General features: G+C 32.7%; 1 protein-coding gene and 1 long non-coding RNA gene across 3 annotated transcripts; both read right to left on the bottom strand.

Annotated features, from left to right (window-relative positions):
• Window positions 1-1,398: 1,398 nt before the first annotated feature.
• On the bottom strand, window positions 1,399-14,593 carry NSF (AAA-type ATPase family protein). The gene is made up of 21 exons (XM_088103715.1): window positions 14,254-14,593; window positions 13,958-14,054; window positions 13,763-13,844; window positions 13,612-13,662; window positions 12,685-12,855; window positions 11,537-11,691; window positions 11,345-11,453; window positions 10,683-10,782; window positions 10,547-10,602; window positions 10,106-10,171; window positions 9,910-9,992; window positions 8,959-9,092; window positions 7,693-7,903; window positions 3,922-4,053; window positions 3,787-3,847; window positions 3,629-3,688; window positions 3,319-3,377; window positions 3,144-3,231; window positions 2,511-2,633; window positions 2,189-2,254; window positions 1,399-1,780 (listed from the first exon to the last, which is right to left on the bottom strand). The coding sequence occupies exons 1-21, from the start codon at window positions 14,429-14,431 to the stop codon at window positions 1,637-1,639; spliced, it is 2,226 nt and encodes a 741-aa protein (XP_087959841.1). The 5' UTR covers window positions 14,432-14,593; the 3' UTR covers window positions 1,399-1,636.
• A 4,984-nt stretch (window positions 14,594-19,577) lies between these two features.
• On the bottom strand, window positions 19,578-21,914 carry LOC124847562 (uncharacterized). Of its 2 annotated transcripts, XR_015783318.1 has the most exons (3): window positions 21,088-21,568; window positions 20,117-20,227; window positions 19,578-19,931 (listed from the first exon to the last, which is right to left on the bottom strand). It is a non-coding gene; the product is annotated as an uncharacterized LOC124847562 (long non-coding RNA). The 2 variants fall into 2 exon arrangements; XR_015783317.1 differs by lacking the exon at window positions 19,578-19,931 and having other exon boundaries at window positions 19,935-20,227; window positions 21,088-21,914.
• Between the last annotated feature and the right edge of the window lie 2,972 nt (window positions 21,915-24,886).

The raw sequence follows: 24,886 nt of genomic DNA, 5'->3' as shown, positions 1-24,886 counted from the left end.
TTAATATACCTATCAATTCTAATACTTTATTGTCTAGGTTCTTAATAAAATGTTAAACCATTTATATTGTTATTTATAAACAAAATCAAATTAATTAATTTATTAACACAATAATTTCTTTAAAAAAAAATATAAGAAATTTTACACTGCATATACCTATATACCTATAAAAATGCAAGTATCAGTATCATATAACTTTAAGACTCTTAGAAACTATTGGTTGAACTAGGAAATCATGACAAGTGATTGTAAACAAATTTGTATCCACGTTAAAATTTGTAATGGATATTAAATGAATACTTTCGATAGACATTTACTGATAATAGATACATGAAATAGGTACGAGTATCATGGTATTTGACTCATGCATACCTTCTACCCGCTAATAATTATTAGTAAATTTTATTTAAATATTTTTTTAAGTTTAAGTGGTTAAAATACAATTATTCGTAAAAAAGATATTAATCATGGAATAATTGTTTAAAATTTCACTTCAAATATTCCTATTTTTTTATTTAGATTTATGAGATTAAAGTTGTTTTTATATTATTAAAATTTAAATCTTCGCACAATTAATTTAAATTTAGTTTTTAAAAAGACCATATTCATCTATCTTATGAGTGACAAGACAGGTAACATGACAGATATTTTCAAGTAGAGTGGGTAACCATAAACAATATGTATCTACTTAATTCCTTGTCATTCCTTAACTATGACAATTAAAGTATAATTATTCTCCAAACAAAACCTTCGAAATCAAAACATCAATGACCTCATCACCTCAACATAAACAAAAGTCAGCATGCTGAAAAAGCTAAAAAAAACTATTGACATATTCATCTCAATTTTTTCTAAAACTATTAATACACGTAACTAATACATGTAACTAAACCAAAACAACCCTAAATGCATCATTAGAACTCACTTTAAACCAATTAAAATATAATTTATTTGTGTCATTTTATAACTGTACAATTTTATACCCTAATAAATAAAACATTATTTTTTATTTGTTTAATAAAATATATAAATTAAATGATTCTTATTTTTAAAAAATTAAGTAACTTTTTTTCTCAAGTATAACTACCACATAATTCAAGAAAAATTATATAACTATATTATTTTAAAATCATAAAAAAGTAAACATACATATCCATAAGATATGTGTTTACGCTAGTATCGATAAAAAATAATAAATTAAGTAATTTTGTTGAATGTTTTGAATAACATTACGAGTATAGATTTTAGCTTTTTTAATTACGCTGGTAATTTTTAATTGTTCATATCCGATGATCAAGGTTTACCCGTGTTCTTCTATTTGTGGCTGAAAACGTTCTTACTGGGATAATTGATTTCTGAAAAAATAATTAACTTAGGTCGAAAGAAAGGAGTAGGAGATACTGCAATATAGGACTTAGATAATGGTGAATCCCGAATAATGATGGATCATGACAGTTTGAGTGCAACTCAATTCCAAACAAGTTATAACCCTGAATATTAAAAAACTCTGAAACCCCATCGCCTCAAAATTACCACTAGGGCAACCAAGCAACACTAATCGGAAAAACCTCTCAGAAAATCAACAATGACAAGCCATGTAGGAATGAATTATAAAAAAAATGATTAAGACAACAACTTATAATCTAACAACATCCTGGAGGCAATCATAGAAATGAGAGATATTAATCTTCTCTTTGCCAGAATAGATGGCCTCCGCAGATCCACCTTGCTCCCCTTGCGCTGCCATTTCAATCAACATGTATAGCTTCCTGATAGGCATCTGATAATGGAAATTCAACATAAAATAACAATCAGAATAAACACCAGTATCATCGTGCAATCCATGTTCTTTGCCAACCACTGGCTTCCAATAAAAAAATTGTACAAATTAAATTAATAATAACCAAATAATTTAATTCTCTTACCATCAATATCTTCAATTTAAAAGAGACGCCCAAAGTTAAAAACAAAATAAATAAAACTTTGTTTACAAAAGGAGAAATATTATCAGAAATGCGAGCGACAGCTATTCTATTTGTAATTTGTACACAGGATAAACAAAACTCAACGAAAAAATGAAGTTCCCTTCCAAACCAAACTAATTTCGTTCCCTTGTTTTACACAAATTAGGAAAAACTGATATATGACAATTAAGAAATGAAGCACATAAAGGAGTGATTATACGTACATCATTCAATGCCTCTGCAGCAGAATCAATATCGTCCTCAGAGAATACACTCAACTGTTCAAGGACCTGTGGTTTTAAAAATGAAAAGGAGAAGCTTAACATTCAAGTTGAACTGCAAAGCTTACAAGAGGCACAAATTAAACTGTATCAAGTGATACAATCAGTTAAATTTTTATCAGATGAAACAACTTATTTGTTGTTAAGATTCAAGAGCACAAAAAAGCATGAAAGATAACAGGAAACGTTCACGAGACACAAGTCATAGCATGCAATTAACCCATGAGCCAGATAATACCACTATGTAAAGAAGAAATATGTTTACCTTCTTTGCATCCTTTGTGTTCAAGGTAGGAACGTGGTATGTAACGGAGAAGGTATCACAAAATCCAATTGAGTCCAAGAAACCCAGTTCACTTGTTGTGCCAACAACCATGAGTTTTTTCCCCTGTCAACATGAGTAGGAATGCACATTAGCTACAGAAAGATTTATGCAGCTTCAAAATTATTAATTACTAACATTTCAAACTTTTGATTGGCGATATTGACCATGTGGAGATGAACTATCAGAACTTAAAGGAAACATATATCTAGCCTCAATTGCAGAAAAAAACACAAACATTAAAACATCCAGATACCCAAGTTGTTGAAGATTGAAAACTAAATTCTCAGCTAGCACAAACAATTTGAATTAATTACTAGCTTCCACAAGCAAGAGAGAAATTTGACAAGGAGATTGTCAATCTTTATATTGCATTAAGGTGTAAAATATTATCAAACTGTCATGACATTTTGGATATCAGATGATAGATTTTGGTTAGCCCACTGGCAAGTAAAGTAGCACGGCAGTATATCTTCACCCACCCACTGAATCCAGATCTAGTCTTGTCAGTTTTTCTTTTGACATCCTAATAGATATGCTTCAGAAAGGAACTGAAAGAAAAGGATGAACAGAAACCTTTGGAGGAAGCCGTTTGAGCAAAACCAGTAGCGTCTGAGAAATCAAGTTTGAAAAACGAGGACCAATTGCTACATACTCTAATAATCTGGATTAATGAACAAGGAAACAATCAGTATTATTCATTCAGGAGGAATTCCTGGAAAGGATGATCAAATAAAATCACAAATCTTACCTCTCAATGTCATCAAGAACTATGACACTCAAGGGTGACCTGTATGCATCCTCAAAAACCTGTAGGAAATATTATAAAAAAAAACTTTAGACCATAGAATTTCCGTGATACAGGCAACTAGCTAGGGAGATACAGAAAAGACTATTATATCAATGTTGTTTATGCAGGGAAGATAATGGGAAGTCAAAAGCATGTATTGACTTTGACTTCACAAATCCTTACTTGCAAGACCAGTAACAGTCTTCGGAAACTGTATACACTATCAACTCAGTAGATTCAAAAGGCTCAAAAAGTATTAGTTATGACAAACCTTGATAATCTGTGCACATTTGGTGCTCTCATGTAGACCAATCATTGTTTCAGCTGAAACCTACCCAATCACAGAAGATGAATTACAGGTGGCCATAATTATAGTCAAAATACAATGCCGATTTCTTGAGAAAAATATCTAAAGATAAATGAACTTACTATCTTGACATACGGGAAATCACTGTCAATACCAACAGTAGCTGCTAGTGCAGTTTTACCACTGTGAGAACAAAGTAAGTTAGAAACATTGTATAATAAAGATCAGATTAAGATGAACAATGATATATCACTTACCTGCCACGGGATCCTTCCAGGAGACAAGTGACAAGTGGGCTTCCTTTACTCACTTTAACTTGCTCCACAAGTAGCATTGCTCTTTGGTAAATGTGTTTATGACGATCACCACACTCCACCATGCCATGTAGTCTATAAATCAAATATCATAAAAATATGTTAACAATAACACAGCAAATTTGTTGGTTTCCACAATACTTCCAATAAACTTAGATTTCAATTATACCACATTCTTCATAAAACTAAATAATTACTTTTGAAAACAAGTAAAACATTATAAATCAGCATTAATTACAAAAACATTACAAAATTATTTGCGAATAACTATCCAGAAGCGAACTCACAAAATCTGCATTAATTTACTTATGGTCTTTGGGAAAATAGCTAAATTAAGTGCTTAAATAAGTTCTTATCATGTAATGCTCACATAAAAGTTGTATTCATGGTCGACGAGCAAATAAAGTTAAAGTGATTTCATTTAAAGTTATAAATTGATTTCACTAGGTATCCTGGAGAGCTTATTGAAATAAGTTTAACTACATGTTGGATTCCTAAAATTAAATCCGCATCTGTTTTAGAGCCACTTTCACAATTTTAGTGGATTTGATGCAGAAAAGTAAAGGAATACACATTTATGATGTCAATCCAAATACACTGTAAAACAACTTTTGCACATATCTATAGTTATTTTCATATGCTCTCCCAAATACTTATATTTATCAAGGGACATAACCTTTTTTATGCTTCACTTTATTTCAGGTGGATAAGAGGATACATAGCCTTTTTGCTATAATAATGGAGGCAAAAGTAGTGATAACCATGTAACTGAGTGTTTGTCGCCAGATCAGCTATAGAATATGTTAGTGTCTGCTGTACTTGTTGCTTACGGTTAGATATTGTAACTTTGGCATTTCTATCAGCCTATTTCAGGATATACACAACTATGGCTATCAAGTAATTAGGATATCTATAATTGTTCCTTTATTTTAGTATATAACATAGACTTCATTACATAATCCACAGGTACTTTTCAAACAAAATCCTGGCAGGTAATTGATAAGTTTGATACCGTTTATAAAAGAAGTAGTAAGTAAATTTGTAATTACATAACTGTAGCATACTATTATAAATAGTCGCATCAGGAGGTGAGAAGGGAGTTTTTTTGGGGCTTTTGGAGGAAAAGGGGAACTAGGAGAGTTAGGGTCCTCTCGAAAGACCTTTGTTTTCTGGTATACTTTGTTGTTGTGTTCTGTTCCTAATAAAACATTCAAGAATCTAGGTATTTTTTGTAATTCTGGGTGTTCTATCAGTAATACACAGATTCTTTTAAACGGAATAGGCACCAAATAAGTACTGCCCATGTCTGCGCCACCATTGTCATTCCTAACCCCACCAAAGATGTTTGATCCACCTCTCATACATTCCTTACAAGTGCAGCACCATTTGTTGCATCCTCCTCCTGCTTTGGCAACACCACTTAATGTTGGGAACATTTTTGACTCACCTTTACCTCCAATTCTTGACCTCTTTGGCCCTTCCATCAAAGATTGATTTTCCAAATCCTCTTCAAAATGGTGTTTGCTCAACTTGTAATCCTTCAACCCTATATGACACTTTTATAATCATTTGTCCCCTTCTCATCATATATTCTTTTCGCTTTGTCATTTGTTCCTATTCCTAAAATTATAGGTGAAGTTTTCAATCACCTTAGTTGGAAGCAAGCAATATCTGATGACATTTGTGCACCCTAGAGCAAAGGTACTTGGGACCTTGTTCCCCTTCCTTTAGAAAAACCCTTGGTTGGCTGTAGACTAGTTTTCACTATTAAAGGTGGCCCACCGATAGAAACAATTGATCCCCTGAAGGCCCATTTGGTAGCCAAAGGTTCTATATAGGTATTACTTTGACATTAATTCCCCTTTAGTAAAAATGTATTTTCTCAAGTTGTTTTTGTTTATTGATGTTATTTCTTTATAGTACCAATTAGAGATCTCATATTGATTAAAAATATGGTCAAATGAATATATATATATATATATATATATATATATATATATAAGTATCACTTTGACATTTTTTTCCCTTTAGTGAAAATGTATTTTCTCAAGTTATTTTTGTCTATTGATGTTATTCGTTATAGTACAAATTAGACATCTCATATCGACTAAAAATATGGTCAAATTAATATATATATATATATATATATATATATATATATATATATATATATATATATATATATATATATGATATAATATGATCTCACTAAAGTTATACAGAGCAACCTCCTTGCGTTATTGCTCATGTGATTCTCTAAGATTATTATTAGTATATCATCTTTACAAATTTCTATATGGCCTCAAGAATTCCATTAGGGCATGGTTTGGTAAATTCAGTACCATGGTTCAACAATTTATCATGACTAAGAATGAGGCTGACCATTCAATCTTCTACTGCCATTCCATTGTGAGATGTATCTACTTGGTGGTATATTATGTTGACAGCAATGCTATAACTTGTTACAGGTAGATCACCAGCATCACAAATTAGAGGAACACCAATGTCAATACTTTCAAACAAAAGATTTTGGTAGATTCTGTTATTTCTTGAGGATTTAAGCTACACAGTCAAAGAGGGATATTGTCATCCCTTAAAGGTAGATGCAATTTTAGAGGAAACAAGACTGATTAATGCTAAGCCTGTTCACAATTCCATGAATCCAAATTCCAAACTTCTACCAGGTTAGAGGAGCCACTTCAAGACATAGAGAAGCACAAGCAACTGGTTGAGAAACCAAATTACCTCATTGTCACCCAACCAGATATCTCCTTTAACATCAATGAGGTAAGTCAATTTCATAACTCTCCTTGTGCAGAACACTAGGATGTAGTCATCCGTATTCTAAAATATATCAAAGAAGTTCTAGGAAAAGGTCTCTTGTATGAATACAAAGTGCAAACTTGTGTTATGGGATATTCAAACGCAGATTAGACTGGCTATCTAGCTAATAATGATCCACCTTCGGATAATGTATTTTTATTGCTGAGAAGATGGTTCTGGGAAAATAATTAACAGAACATTGTTGCAAGGCCCTGTACAAAAGTGGAGCATCAAGCTGTGACTTCAACCACTTGTGGACCATTTTGGTTTAAACAATTGGTCATTAGTCAAAGAACCAAAGTTTGGGGAGGTTATCCAAATGATGCTCATTTGTGTCAATCAGGTTATGCCTTGCGTATTGCTTCAAATTTGGTGGTCTGAGAGAGGACTAAGCATTTCGAGGTATTTTCACAGTCACTTCATTAAAAGAGAAGATTTTATCACAAGACATCATTAATTTTATCAATTCCAATAATTGACTGATATCTTCACATAGTGTATGAGGGATCCTCAAATTCATATCTATGTAACTAGCTTGATGCATGTGATTAGTATGCTCTAGCATGAGAGTGTTAGATATTTAGAGATATTGCATCTTGGGCTTTTAGTCATAGGCCTATTCTAGGATCTACTTAATTCCAGTAATCATGCAATTAGGATATATATATTTATTCCTACAGAGTTAGTCAGAATAGGAGTTCCTTTGAACTTCTAGGATGTAGTCTGTTGTAACATATCAGTAGCTCTTTATGTGATGCACCATGAAGTATTCAACCTAGACTGCCTAAATTTTATGTAAATTTATAAAATGATAATGAGCAAAGAGTAAATAAAATGAAAAGGCTTAACTTATTTCCAACAAACTTTCATCCTTGCGAGTAGAAGTAGTACCTGCATCTTTCAAGATCATCGGTTGAAGCACCAAATGCCGGAATAACTTCTTGGAGTGCATTCAAAAAGTCTTCCATTGTAACCTTAATGTTCTCTTCCTCCACTTGCTTAGTGAGATCATCTAGACTTAATTGTCTATTTAAAGCATATGACACGGCACTTTTCACAACACCTTCAAGTTCTGCACCACTGTAGTTTTTTGTTCGAGCAGCTGCACAAGACAAGAAAAGTAAACCCAGAGTAAGCATCCCAAGAATCCAAACCATGTGGATTTAGATAATTTTATTTTTCCAATTTCTGTTAAAAATAAAAATAATCTTGCCATCAGTATTTGCAAATTCTACATTGGCATGACCAAAATAACGGACTACAAAAAATATCTTTCTGAGTATCTTATTCGCACTTCAACCATTAATTATATCATGTTACAAACTCAAACCATTAACCAAAAAAGTGTTGGTAATTTTCAAATAAAGGAGTTATCACAAAGACAAGAATGTATTTATGGTTCTGCAAATCTCTTTGCCTCTTGAGAAGATGTTTGTTATACTCCGAAAACCAAATAGCTAATTAGATATAGGAGAATTGGTTCTAGAGTATTTTTAAGATTAATAATGATTCAATATTATAAATTCAATTCTTGTTTTCTGATTATTTAACTAAAAAACTTATTTTAACAAAAAAACTGTTTAGTCAGTTCACACTCTTTCACTTTATGCATGAAAAAATAATCTGCCTTCCTTAATTTTTTTAATTTAAAAAAAAAACACACAAACTAAGTTTTATATTTGGTAAAAATTAGTATAAAATCAAATTTTAGACAAACTAGTTTTGTTTTCTCTGAACAGACACTGAGACAGTGATCATCTCCACGTTAGACACACGACTAAATATGTAAAAAGTAAATGTACACCTCACATTGTTGTCACAATTCTTAAATATAATGTGTAGGTCAGTGTTAGTGCTGCGTTCAGCTTGTCCATGCTTAGGTGATTTCAAAACCAATTCAAACAAATAACTTTACAAATTGCTTGGAACTAAAACAGACGTGAAATAGTCTTTAATTTGCCAGACTTCCCTCCTGGTTTCATATGATAAAACTACCAAATAAAAGGGTTTATGGTAAATCATGAATAATATCCTTCAATGAATAAAGCATGTGCTAATGCAAACAAGCACAATAAGAAAGCTTTTATTACTTTCATTTAATCCAAAAAGTAAACTTATACATCTGTAAGACAAGACTAGGCATCACAGAACACATACCAAGCTCTTGAAGGTTCACATCAGGAGCTAGAAAAGAATTCTCTTTCATTTTGTTGGTGTGAATTTGAAGAATTTGTAGTCGACCATTTTCATCAGGAAGGCTTATCTCAACCTGGACTTCCAATCTCCCCGGTCTACATGACACAAGTAAATGATAAATGACTAAAAGATGAGAGCCACTTATGCAGATAGCTACCATACAAACCAATTACAGGAGTCAAGATTAAGCATTAGAATTGAGCACATGAATAGGCAGGTTGAAGTATTTGTTATTAATGACACAGTAGCTAGAAATAGAACAAAGCTGCTAGGTCAATACAAATGCAAAGTATCATGCCAAGGAAGCAGCAACCAATGAACTTGGGGTTAAAGCAATAGCTTTAACAGCTCAAGTTGTGAGACATTAAGGTAATGAAAATGATGTGTGACAACTTAACAGCATTTACTTCTTGCTTCTAACCCAATCTTTCATGAAAGGACAAGACACAAAGCGATTCACTATATTTAGTCAAAGTATTTTTTTTTAAAAGGCAAGTTCATTACTAAATTTGTAAACTCCAACAACTAGTTAGCTGTTATACTTATTGAATGTCTTACAAGGTATTAGTTTGACTTTAGTACATATGACATACATCCTTCAACTTGAGGGAGAATGTTAGCTTAGCATTGAGTGACTGTATTAATCACGAGTATAGATAGCAATATTAGCTAATACTGGCCCAAAGTTTACTGCCGCTGATTACCCTTAATTTAGGACATTATTCCTCTTCTAATTAATATCATAAATAATACAAATATATATGTGTGTAAACTCTTCAAATTCTATAACAAGCAATCAGAGTGGCAGTAGATTGGATCACAACTATTGATATATAATTTTGACTGTCAACATTTATATTTTCTTGGGGAAGTAAATTCAAAGAGCATAACAGGGGAAGAAGATATGAAGACCTTAAGAGAGCTTCATCAAGCATATCCTTTCTGTTAGTCATTCCAATAAGCAAAACATTATTGAGTGACTCCACACCATCTATCTGTAAACCAAGCAGATTGTCTTAGAATTTCTGATATGACTACTATAGAAACAGTGACTACTATAGAAACAGTATCTCTTCTATCAATAAAAGCATTCAAAAACTTTACTGACCTTAGTCAGAAGCTGATTTACTATGCTGTCATGAACTCCAGTACCATCCCGAGTTGAACCCCTTGACTGCGCATGAAAAGAAACAGAGTGATTATAGTACCACACAAATCAACATATACGATGCTCATGAACATGATTACTCAAGAAACTACATGCACCCCAGATTTAAATGTTGTCATGTTCCCCTTTAATCATACTTGTGCACTTTGTCGTATAAACCAAGATAAACATACATTTTCCACTAGTTAGGTACACCAAGACAAAATGAATATAAAAATAAACATTGATAAGTGACCACAATCAAGTTAGTTTAAGGTATCGTATAAAGATATTCCACCAGTTATTGCAAACTCAGTTGTTGCTGATTAACTGTTATTGATAAACTCGCAATAGCAATGCAGTAGATGATTGATGTTGAACTAAAGTTAAAAAACCTTATACCTTGCAAATAGCATCAATTTCATCAAAGATTATAACATGCAAATCACTTTCATCCCCTGGAAAACAGTGAACAAATAAAGTGAATTATTTGAAAATTTAACTTAAGAAATATACAATGGGATAATATATCCATCACCTCGGGTCCTCTGATCCTGTTCGGCGTCAGCAAAAAGGTCTCTCACATTCTTTTCAGTTTCCCCAACAAATTTGCTCAAAACTTCAGGACCATTTACAATCTAATACAAGACATAGAAAAGAAAAATTAAGACAGCAAAATATAATTTACCAACCTACAGGTATCACGCTCAGATTTTGAAGCTATTCAATAAAGTCAATTACTTAAAGAATCGATCACAGGACATAGTAAAAATGTCACAAAATGTAGTAAGAAGAGAAGGAAAAAATGAAGCATGAGAACATTTAATATGTTTGGAGAAAGTTACAAATACTCCGATAAAAGTCACAAGTTACGTCCATAAGAATAAAGGAGATGATTGCAGGACAGGCAGTAAGATTCAAATTCAATATTGTCAAATCAAGTCCAGATTCCTTATCCATGATAACACATGAAAACAGCCATTTAGTCTAATTTTAAGAAATAAGAAGATAGTAGAACCATGAAAATAAAAGCATATTCCTAGGCAATTCCTAGCCCACTATTAACAATAATTAGGAGACTATTAATTCAAAGAAATTACAATTATAAGATCTTTATACTGTAGCTGATTGCATACATAATAATTTTATATAGATGTACTTGTTCAAATTTCTCACAAGAATAAGGAGTAATTTCCAAACCTTTGGTTCCTTCCCATTCAAAATTTTTCCAATTTGACGTGCCATAAGTGTCTTTCCAGTTCCAGGAGGCCCATAAAGAAGCATGCCCTTCACATGCTTGATTCCTAATCTGAAAGTTCAAAGGCGTTCAAGTAAGAACATGATATACGACATAAGCAACACATTAATGAATCACAGTATATTAAGTATTACTTAGATGTCACATGGGGAGGGAAAACACGAGAGGCAAAAGCTCTTCGAAATATATCTGCAAATTCTGCACTCAAGCCACCAATACCCAGTGACTGAAGGTTAAATTCTTTCTGCTTGAAAATGTTGCTAGTTGCCCCCTCCCGTTGGTTGACAATCTGCAAAGCACAACATAAACCGGTAAATACAAGGATAATTACAACCAATAGAGCACAGTTAAGAGTCCTCATACACTTAGCAATGTATTCACTATTATCTTACCTAGATTATATAAAATAATAACCAATACGAAGTAAGGGATTAGCTTTCTAAATGAAAAATACAGAAGATATTACAAAAAACCAAGTAAATATTCAGAATTAACATCAACATTAGCTGAAAATTCAATAAATCCCAATCAGTGAAGTCTATGTAACTAAACAATGAATAACTATTTGCATCTTCATGGCTTTTACAATTTTCCTGTAGATAAGCTGATCTGAACTTTGGGGTGTCAAAACTGTTTGGCTGCTAAATTTGTTGCTGCTCTCAGCTTTTTATGGTGAGGCATCTATAAAAATAGACAGACAGGAGTGAGCTTTGATAGGCTTGAGATGTGATCTCATTAAGGCAGTTCTCCAACAGAATCTCTTTTTACAGCACAACTACAATACTGATTCTGCATTTTGGTCTTGGGAAGCATAGATCTTGATATTTACTTGAGGTTAGAATTTAAGGTACTTGATTAGCTCTGTGTGAGTAATTTACATGAAACTTATTTGAAATGTGAGATTTTTGTTCCATCATTGTGATTTACATTTGAAGTTAAAGGTTTGTTAACTTCTTTACTGATCAAGCATCAAAGGATAGCTAAGTGTATATGATTAATGAGTATTCAATATTAGCTGTAGTCTTAGTAGTAGGTGATTTCCTACACTGTAACTGCATCTCAATTTGTTACAGTTTTAGTTACAAGTCACATCAGTGTTGAGTTAGCACTGTAGATAGCTTCCTCAAGGCGTTTCTCAAATTCATGGCACCATAAATATGTACTCCTCACTTTTTCTTAGGAATAATAAGTATTTCACTTTTGTTCATTTTCTCTAAATATACCAAATCTATTATGACCAGAACAAGATATATAGATGTCAAAAGCAAAATAGGAAACTCACCTTAATTCCACTATCACGTGATGTTTCAAAAACAATGTACGTGTCATCAGAAATCATCCCTCTTTCAAGAGAATTGGACTTTTGTTGGCCTTCAACAGTAGCTTGACTGACAGTAAAGCTATAGTTATTTCCATGGTACTCAAATAACACTTTTTGCCCCACAGTCATAACCTGTACAAAATAATGCAGATTAACAAATTGAACCAGAGTATAGAACACCAAACAAAATGAATGTTCAAGAAAGAGAGAATATAGAGACCCAGGATAAAGAATGTTCCCAAGCCTCCTAAGAATTAAAAAACAATTTAATAAGCTGTGGAAATAGTGTAAGATACGAGAAAGCTTACAACCAGAAAAACATGCACGAGATATCAGACAAAATAGATATGGGCAAGCTGATGGACTTTAGAAAAAGTGTCAATTTTCAGCCAACTATACAGTATACACAAAAAATATATCATGACTGGAGGAAATTACAACGACAGAACACCCTCCTTTCCCTACTACCTCGACCCACCCCTATCTTCCCTTAATAGAAAACTATTCTCCTACAATAAAAAAAAAATAAACCAAACAAGATCCACGCATTACTAATAAAGGAAAGGCTTCGTTATAGTGAACAACTAAGTATTATATGCATTAACTTTCTGGGAAATGATAAACACTTATTTATGTAAATAATAACAAAAGAAGCCATTCAACAACTACAAAACATTTTCCTTTCCCCTGTCCAACGGTAATCAGTCTAGACAATAAGTTTTTGAAATAACACTCTGCCATTAGTATCATTAACCTCTAGCAACCATAACGTGCGTTTTCAAGTGTTATAATCAGAAAAGACAATCAAAAAGTAACAAATCAATGATAACTAAAACACCACCATTATTAACCAAGTTAAAGGCGCAAATAACCATGAAAAGACCCTACCTGGTTTGAAAATCTCTTCCGGAGTTGCTTAGCCAGTAGAACAGCATCAATCTACAAGACAAAGAAACAGCAACCATTTTAATACCACACCACCCTAATCAGCAACAAATTAAAGACAACAAAACGAGCACTTTTTTCAAAATCAACATGCCTGCTCACTCTTATTCCCCTTTTTAACAAATTCCAAATCAATGGTAAGCAGTGCGAGGTTGAAGTCGTCGGGAGGCATAAATCTTAAGCAACAGCGAAAAAAATCAAATCAGAAGAAACTAACAGAAAAAAAGAGAGTCAATAATCGTCAATACTTAAACACCAATCTGAAAAACACAAATTAAAGCGAACTAACCGGGTCAATTGTACGGAATCACCACTAGAAACTTTGGCACACCGCCGTTGAATGGAGTTCAACCCAATCTGGTCGCTGCCTATGTTGTCATGAGCAGTATCTCTCGGTTAAGGCCACAAAAGAATCATTAATCTAATTAATCCACGAAATAACATCCACCATTCGGCATTGGCATAATTAATAACAGAAAATTAACAAGTAACCAATTCAACTCAATGCAATCGTGGAACACAATAATTAAATTAAATTAAAGAAAAAAAAATAAAGTACAATAGATTGAAGAAAAAAAGGATATGAGAGAGACAGGACGAAGGAATCGGCGACGGTGGCGAGGTAGAGGTTTTTGTGACCGGGGACAGCGAAGTTGCGAAGATCGGAGGGGGAACAGTAGGCGAGGTTGGTGAGAACGAGGTCGCTGGAGGGCGTGTTGGTGACTCTCATCTTGAACGGAGCGGAAGACGATGAACCGAACATACTCGCAATTTTTATCTTCACGCGGATCTTGCTCTGCTCTTGTTGCACCTGCAGATCAAACCGCAATGGGAATGGCGCGGGAGAGCTATGCCACAAACAGCTATGCTATGCTATGAAATGTTAATGCCAAACGTTCCTCTGTTTCTCTTCTTCTCTTTCTATGACCTCACCGTAAAAAATAAACTTGCAAGTTAAGCAATGAATTTTCTTACAATTTACTTTCAATACAAAATTCTTCTTTTGCCAAATAATCTATAGTTCTGTTCTAAAAATACTTCATAAACACCAACAATTGCTTTTGTTTTGTACATTCTTCATACTTCATATAATTTTATTATTATTTCACAAATGTTGACACATCGAGCATATATTTATACTTGTACAAACAATTTTTATGATATAACTATTTTCAGTTCACACTCCTTATTACAATATAACTATTTTAATTGTTCTTAGTGTCTTTTTAATTAGGTTGTTTTACTTTTTAATTGATTAAAATATTTTTATTATTTATCATTATTTTAAATTAAAATTGTTATTGCTTTCAAGATGAATTTCTATGGAATTTACTAATGTTTTAAAATTAAATCGAATCAAACCAACTTTTAACAACTTGTTTTACATCAATTTTGCGAATTTTATAAATTCAGCTTTTTGCTTTTTTAATTTATTACATATAATATTTTCTTTATTAAAACTTGTCTATTTACCATAATTCGAAAACGTTATACAATGAAAATATAAGCTTTTAACTTGTGAATTTAAATAATAAAAATTTAATTAAATAATAAAACTTATTTTGTAATAACAATAATTTTCATTATGTTGTATAATAATGGATTGTAATAGTACAATTATCTCATACAATGGCTATTGTTTGTGGTTCTTGTTCCTCTCTTTCTATATTGATATATTTATTTTAATAAAAATATAACAAATTTCAAAATGGGATATGAATAACAAATTAATCTTTATTTTTTCAATATTGACAAACCTTTTTCTAATTAATTTTTTTAGAGTTAGATTTATAAGCATTTTTCTCGGATGTAAAATGAGATTTATGTTGTCGACTTATGATGAAGATAGACATCGTGTTGCAGGTCGGATGATAGAGAGTCAAATTTCTAACCTACTTGAGGTTAGGGCACATTTAGATGCACTTACATATGATGGGGCGATATGGTGCCCATATCAATGTTTAGTATGACCATCCACTTGCTCATATTAGCATGTAAGTAATGAAATAAATTATTATGAAAGAAAAAGGTAAAAAATAATAAGTAAAGTGTCAACTATTGATTGTGAATTGACTAGAAAAGACTTTCCTAGTTCTTTTAAACGATCATATATTCTCACTACTCTTGTGAATTCATCACACCACTAACTAAGTTCTTTAAACAGGTCATGTTAGATAAGGGGCCATGACTTTTTATCCAACCTCAACAAAGCAGCAATGTATTTATAACCACAATATCATCAGTAACATCGACAATGTAAGGGTGACAAATAGGATGAAACTGATCTAACATAGGTACTTTCCTTTGTGACATAGATTTAGCCTTATATTGCATTTGTTTTTTTCTTTTTGTAATGAAGTTTCATGGATGAAATGCAATGCATCATGGATGAAATGCAATGCGTCTACGTGCTCAAAATATAAGGATTCACACCTTATAGACCTTTCAGATCGATGAACTTTACTCTTCTATGCACCCTTCGTCTTAAGTTTATGCAATGGAGGTACCATAAATGTCATAAACAATATAAGTAACTTATATTTGATGTTCAATTTTTTACAATGTCAACTTCTTTGAAAAATTCTTGCACTAGATCAAGTTCACGTAGAATGCATAAATTTGGTTGTGATTCATTTGATAAATTATTTAAAAAGTTCAATCTAGTCCACATGATATGAATTCCAACTAAAGGAGTCATCACATGGTCATATTATGCTAATTCACAAACATAGGGTAGACCATATGTTCGTCTCAAAACACATCCAAAACTTTCACTATAAAAATTATATGCTTTACTCAATCAAACTCCTTAGTAATGTGTCCCATAACATATATTGATACATGTCCAACCACTATTCTATATTTGTTTCCTTTAAAAGTGTCACTTATAAGATTAAATTTTTTTTTTCAAAAGACGCATTTATCTCATTATGTTGTAGGATGATTATGTTACAAATTGCATCCCAACACTAACAAATGTCTCTCGTACTGTTGCCCAATATATATTCTTGAGGCTCTAGGGAACAAACTCAACCTTGATACAAATGCAATGAACAATATCATAATACATATAACAAAAACAACTAAATAAAATAATATTAAAACATACATGTTTGATGTTGTATTTCCTAAATACATAACTCGGTTTGTCCAAACCTTTACAAAGTATGACTTATACGGAATGATCCAAGACTCATTCACATATTCAAATAATAAAGGCCATGAAATGCAGACATGATGAAGGTGACAACATAACTAGTAAACATTAACTCTTGTTCACAATCCATGATATTTTTCCATGCTTCCATCATGAAATCCCAAGCCTTAAAATGATTCACTAACATTTTACATTTAACTTTCACATTTTTTTAATGTGAAAGCCAATGATATTCATCAAATCTAGGTCTTTATTTCTAACAATGACATGTGAATCACCCTCATATGTCAAAAATAATCCTCTAAGCGTTTTCAAAGCTTAGGTGAAATTATTTTTCCATTCACTTGATAAGAATGCAAAGACTGCTGACAACCAATATTTATTAGTTTTGTATGTCATATCCATCAAGAAAACAACATTAAATACATTCACCAATTTAACTACATCTGTATCTATATACATTAGGATCCCAATTCATAGATCTCTCCGTTCGAGAAATCAAAATAAGAGGATCGAACCATTTCTTCTGACTCTTTTTCAAATTTGATAAATGTTGGTTGATCGTGTATTTCATTCTAGTTCGATGATTCAGAGTATCATTTCCTATTTGATACCTTTGAATTCCATATTCGAAGTTGCAATTGAATCGATTCAATACATTTCTTATGTAACCATGGATGCTATAGATGTGTCCAAAAAGAGGTCACTTACCACCTCAAATTCGTCAACACATTTATTTTAATGGATGTATTTATCATGATCCAACATCATCATCAACTGCTACAATTTAGTTCTCGACCCTCTCAATGATTGTTTGTAAGTATACCTTGCATTATATATTTATTTGATTGTTGTGACATTATAATCATTATTTTATTTTAGAGTTAATATGATATTTGCAAGTTTCACTTGACTCTTAATCATATCAACAAGTAATGATTGTTCAAAGAGATTTAACCTCTTAGGAAAAGGGTGACAAACTAAACTTTGTGTCAAATCATGGTTATGATATTCACATATAACCTTTAATATTTATCCATCTCCATTAGAATTTGACTTGCCCCTCAACTTAAAAAGACACTCACATTTTCTTGTGTCGTATATACTCGATTGAACATCATGTTTGTATTTCCTGTACATTTCACTCATTTCATATCCTAACAACACAAACATATCTCTCCCAGATTGACCAACTGTATCATATCTTATAATTATCACAACAAACCCAAAAAAAATAATCCATTGAACTCACACAATTAAGTCATCACATTATGCAAAATTCTAATCAATTGTAAAATTATTTATATAATCTCTTTTGCACATTTCACTAATGAAAGAAGAGAACATGACACGAAACTCAAATTTACTTGTAAATTCATTAAACTAAAAGGATAATTTTCTATCTTAAATATCACCGCCTATAACACAACATCATTACCATTAAATACCCTACTTCTTCAATAACAATACTAATAATACCTCAAAAATATATTTAAAAAAAATAAAATAAAAAATTTAGGAAGTAATTGAATTTTGAAATTTGGTGAAAACTTTAATCGAATTTCAAAATCTAGTAAAGTCCTTAATCAGATTTTGAAACAAGTGAAGTTCTTAACTGGACTTTAAAATCCATAAACATCCTAAATCGAATTTCGAAATGTGGTAACTTTATAAACTGGATTTCGATATCGGCTTAGTTTTGAAATTTGGTGAAGACCTTAATCGAATTTCAAAATCTAGTTAATTTTGAAATGTAATGAATTTTTTAATCGAATTTTGAAATTCAATGATTTTGTAAACCAGATTTCAAAATCTGATTAGTTTTGAAATTCGTTGGTCCAAATCCAATGACTTTTTAAATCGGTGTTCAAAATCCAGTTTGTTTTCTAAATAGTATGCACGATAAAGAAAACTATAGTAAACTAAACAAACTTAAACGATTACACCTGAATGATATCAAATAAAGAAGAAGATGAACGTTAACTGCTGGTGAAAAAGCAACCAAAATTCACCATCACACAAGAAAAAAAATAGAGACCACGAACAAAAGCAACAAACAAGAACGAAGCATAACAATAACAAAGCAGAAAGACAAAGATAAAAATGAAGCTGTAAACTTGGGGTTAGGTAAGAAGTAAATGCGAGTTGGTAAATAGTAATAACCTAAGTAAATGCGAGTTGGTAAATAGTAATAACCTAAGTAAATGCGAGTTGGTTACATAGTAATAACCTATGTAAATGCGAGTTGGTAAATAGTAATAACCTAAGTGTTTCTTTTTCGAAAGGTACCATGGTCACTTTGAGGTGGAGAAAAAAGAATTAAAAGTGGAGGGAGAAGCACCCAAACATGTTTTATCATTCCTCAAGTCGATAATGTAGTCCTCGTTGGGCCATTCTCATCACATGTCTTTTAAGGGCTTTTGATTACTACAACTCGGGTGTGTCTCCCTTCACCACCACCCCTTCTCCCTCCACCTCCCTGTTCCTCTTTTACCCCTCCCTCTACCTTTTTATTCCTGATTTATTCTTGATTTATCTTTGAATAAAATTTACTTTTAAGGTTAATATTTTTAAATTTTTATCCACTCCAATCTCCTACATGAATGTATAATATATATTTATTTGTATTCTTTAATTGTTTAACAATTTTATAATTATCCGAAACGTTTTTGCCAAAGTTTTTGCATTGTAAAATTTATTTTACTAATGTCCAAACGAGAGATTCGGGAAAGTTTCCATTTTTGAAGTTCAATTTCCTTTAAGTTTTAGTTTCCATTAAATCCAGAAATGACTCCTCTAAACACGAATCCCTAAACACGAATCTCTGGCGATGCACACCACACCAACTTAGTACCTAGGCTATGCCACTTCAAAGGAGGTGGAGAGTTCTTTCTCGCTCGAGTTGATAGAATTCCAAGATCCTGCCACAGTTAAGTAACACTGACTGATTTTGGTATTTCATTCTTGGCAATATCAGATAATAGTGTAAATGGCACACTTGTCAGGGAACAAAATCCAGAACCATTCGATATATATGAAGTTGGATCCCTCAGAAGTTTAAATCCCTCATTATGGTTGCATTATTTGATGAATTAAACAAGCCCATCTGTGAAAAAAAATGAATGATCGTTTTTTCGTTAGACGCAGATCGTTCAAATCATATATCATTGAAATTGTACTAAGAAATGTCAAACAAGCTTAAAACACTCTTATAATTTATGATGATACTAGGGTTATAAAACTAATACTACTGGGGAAAATTTTCTAAAGATGCCTTTATAGGAAGCATACATATGCTTAAAAGCTCTTCCACTTTGCTTTTTAGTCTTGATGTCGCTTGTTGAGACAGCAGACCCAGAAATCTTGTTAACCTCGTACAACAATCCAGCCGAGAACAGGAAACTGCATTTGTGCAAATATGAGGAACATCACCAATGAGTTCATATGAAAATATGAAATGATGCATTTTAATGGTTTTTAAGTACTTAAGGATCCACAACTAGCCATTATGTTGCTGAGTTTTGGATATGATTTCCTCTTTACAAGCCAGACCACGATAATGACAATACTTTGCTACACTAGGTCATCATTAATTGCTAATATATTCTTGATAAGAATCCTTTTTGTTTCATTAAAAAAGGTGTACCTTTTGAAATAGAAACATCCTTATAATTTTTTGCAATTTGCAAGCATATATTAAGCAGCTAAAACTAATGCACTCACTCACGAAAGTGGTAAAATATGAAAAGCGATTTTCTCGAAATATGTTAAATAGAACGTGCACAATTTTGTTTAAGTAGTTGATATATTTGTTCTTAATAAAAAAAGGCGTCAGGCACCAATAAGTAGTTGAGGTCATATGATTGATTAACTAGGCCTTAAGAAGGTTTGACAACAATGTTATACTCAATTATCAGCAGTTTGATTATTCTAAGATAAGAGGTATGATTGCCTTTTGAATGTGTCCCTGCCTCATACTTTATTAAATACATCACATACTGCACCTCTCTCATTCATTCATAAGGCAAAAGAGGATTGAGAGGAGCATACTAAAAAAATTAAAAAAAAAAACATCCAGGCTTGAACAGATGTCGCATATCCGTTGACGGATATCAACATCCGTTTCAGGCTCAAACGGATATGCGACATCCGTTCGTGTTATCTTCTTTCTCCTCCTCTGCACACACGCACATACAGAGAAATCACAGAGCAGAGAAAACCCAAAACAACATCATCAAGCACACAACAAAGAACAAACTAACCTCTCCTAGACTCAAGTCGCGAAGCACCACCGATCACCGCACACACAGCCGCACCGCCGAATGATCACCGCAAACACCTGCACCGCCGCACCACGAAACCCAAATAGAGATGGAGACAGGAAACAAACGAACGAATATGGAAGAGAAATAACGAATCTGAGAGTTTGAGGGGGTGGAAACGGAACTGAGGGTTGGAGGGAAACAGATCTGAGATGGAGGGGATAGGAATTTGGAAAGAAAGAAAAGAGAAAGTTAGAAGGGAGTGGGGCTGCACAGTTTAGGGTTTATGAAGAGTAAAAAAGAGTAACTAAATAGGGTTAAAAAGTAAAAAAGATTAATTTTGTTAACCCCTACATCTCTATCACTGATAATTGCACTCCCATACTAATAGAAAAAAAAAAATTAAGATATCCTCTTTCCTGGATTATGTCATCATTATCATTGTCGCTGTAGGAGAAGAAAAATAGAATTTTGTTTACTCTGTTGCAGTTTTCTACACTGGGCACTGATTTTAAGATTTTAAAGTATATTAAAATTATTTTTAAAGTACTAACATTATATATTTTAATATTCAGTCGAAAACATTACCCAAAAAACCCGATAAAAAATCTGAGGTCAGAGAAAAAAAGAGATAGAGAAAACTAAAAATAAGAGAAAGAAAAAGCATTGAAAAAGCAGGAAGAAAAACTTGTCTCTAGGAAAAACATGACGACTTTTTCTTCCTATAATTTTTAACTGCATCCTCGTGATTTTTAAAATGATAATTTTACCCTTTATAAATTTGTCTTCCAGTTTAAGAAATCTTCAAAAATGAGTTTTTTTTTAGAACAAGCTTTCTCTCTTCTTCTTCCTCTAAAAAAAGTGCAGCGGAGAACGGAAGTACAATTATAATGATGATGAAACAGTGGTGACATGGTGCAATGAGTGAAGGTGTATTAATCTTTTTTTGTTAGTAAGCGGTCCAATTACTAATAGTAGGGGTGTAGGCAGAAAAGGCCAATATTAGATAAGTTATCATTGATAACCAATACCCAATGGCTGCTTCACTCCACTATGCTCTTCCTAAACACCCATACAAGTTGTAATTACCAAATTACACCCGTTAAAAATACAATAAAAATTTCTAGATTTTCTTAGTTTTAATATTTTTTGGATTTTATGTTTCAAAAATGTATATTCTAATATCGAAATACTTTTTAGAATATTTAATTCAGAATCTTAATAAGTGTTTTGAAAAGTATTTTCAAAATGAAAAATATTTTTCAAATTTTTTTATAATTCATTATACTTATTCTAAAATATATATATAAAAAGAAAAAACTTGAAACAGTATACACATTTTCAGATCTGAAAACACCTTAAAAAAATATTTGTTTTAAATTTTCTTTTTCATATTTGGAATATAAAAAATTTCCAAAAGTGGTTCGAAAAATATTATTTTCATATCCGAAAATGTGTTTCGAAATGGTTTAAAAAATAATTTCTTTTTCGGAGATGAATCCGCAACTCATATATATATATATAGGTTAAACTCCCAATTTATTTTTTAAAAGTGAAAAATTGACTTAATTGGAGCTATGTCATTAAATTGATTTAATAGGGTTAAAATTTTTATTACCTGGGGACGTTGATGTTGTAAGTTTATTATACGTTGCATAAGCATAGTGTTATGTGAAATTTTCTAAGTTTGACGTGAAAAATGTTTAATTAAAAAATAAAAAAAGGTCATCCTCCATTACAATGAATCACCACCCATAAATCCTCTTCCCTGTGCATCACCCAAAAATCTTCTTCCCTATGCATCAAGCCTGAGACACAACAGATAGAGAGGAAATTCATATTCTAAAGAAAATAGAAGAAGGAAGCAATGGGTAAAGAAGAGTGAAAATGGTTGTTGGAGCGCCAGTGGTGGATGCATGATTCGGCGTTTCTCGTGATTTGGTGAACCCGTTTTGGAAGAGGAAGGGAACAGGCCAGCGACGCTTCCGACCGGCGTTGCCTCCGGTTACAGGTCGCGACGTGATTGGTGCGTGGAGGACTCGTTGGAAGTGGTGAGTGCAGGAGTGAGAGGGAACCTGTGGTGGTCGCAATTTGGGGGATTTTTGGCGAAGAAGAAGCCCCTATGTATTTTTCAAGAGAAGAAGGGTTGGGTGTTTTAGAATGGGGCTGGACTGCCGAGTGTGCTTGAAACCTGGTTGCCCTAACTCAAATTAATTTGTTACATTTAAATTGTAAAACCCCTAAAATGGTTAGGGTTTCTTTGAATTATGAAGATGTAGCAAAAGAATGCTTTCCTCAGTCACTCCCAATGTTTCTTCCTTTTCTCTGACGAAATGGCAATCATCGCCCCCAAATGCCTCTTCACCCTTCGCGCCGCTTATTCCCTAATTCCATTCACAACGTCTCCATCCCTCTCTACAACTCTATCATCTGAGATAAATCCAACAAAATAATCTAGCTTTGGCGTCATCCAAATGCGTAGGTTTTTCCTTTGAATTTTTCCTATCCAAAACACAGAAAAAGAAACCCATTGCGAGTTCATCTCTCTCACGGAAAACATGAGAAAACCCCCAATCTCGAAGGAGAGGCCCTGAGAGATATTGGACTCCACTCCAATCTCGAACCTAATTTGATTTTGATAAACCCTAATTTGGTGGTGCTTAATTTCATATTTAGAAACTTTTTGGGTTTCATGAAAATCAAATTTTATGATGAACCCTGAGCATCAATCGCTAGGGTTGAAGATGATGAAAGGTAAGGTTGAAGATGATGAACCCTAATTTGGGTTTCAATTTTCAGAATTTTTGTTTGTTATATATTCACGTATAAACCTATCTAAATGCCACGTACTAAAAACTTACCACGTCAAGGTGCTAGGTCATAAAAACTTAATATCGTTAAGTCAATTTAACGGCAAGGACCCAATTGAGTCAATTTTTCTTTTAAGGACTAAATTAGGGAAACCAATAGTACCATGATCTAATTGGGAAAAACCAACGTAAATATGGACTACGGAAGTGGTTTAATCATTCGACAGGTCCTATTTTTGGGTGGGAATCTCAAATTGATCCTCTTCTTTTTCGACGTCTCAATTGGGTCCTTGTTTTATGAAAATTGCAACAATTAGACCCCTGTCGTTAAATTGGGTCTAACGACGTTAATCTATGGTTGACGTGGCATGCTAACTTTCATTTTTAAATGACGTGGAATATCTTATTTGATGTATGTGATTTTGATGTGTCTTTTGATTTTTTTTAATAAAACAAATTGGTAAATATGAATTAAACATTAAACTGCATACTTTGTTTGAATTAGGGATTGGAAAATGAAGTTTGATTTTAGGGTTCATACAAATTAGGAATTAATTTCAGAAATTGTTCTCATTGATGCTTCTGCCTTGGACTCAGCTTCTGATGTTGGCTCAGATTCTTTAGAGGAAGATTATGCAAGAATTATATTTGAAATCATAATACAAGGTTGAAGGAATTAACACATACAACAAAATCATAACAGTTGGAACTACCTCTGAAATTATTTTCTTAAAGAAGATATAAGGAAAGACGTTTTTTTGCCTTGGCCACCATATGCACTGTCGTAGTGACCACCCAAAGCAACAATCTAACCTTAGTCGTCGTCGTCACGCGCAGGACGCGCCGAACCACCACCGCTGCAACCTCCAGCTGCCACCATCTTCGAGCATCATCTTCCTCGCACATCCAAACCCCCAGGCCGCAACCACCATGAATCATGTGGCTTTTCCTTGCGTCGACCACTACCTTCAACGCATCATCTTCTTTGC

This window comes from Vigna umbellata, chromosome 1 (assembly GCF_029865625.1).
Source record: "Vigna umbellata cultivar VRB3 chromosome 1, Vumbellata_1.0, whole genome shotgun sequence".
NCBI classification, from domain to species: domain Eukaryota; kingdom Viridiplantae; phylum Streptophyta; class Magnoliopsida; order Fabales; family Fabaceae; genus Vigna; species Vigna umbellata.
Note: the sequence above shows the minus strand (reverse complement) of the source record. Positions and strands in the feature narration are given on the sequence as shown.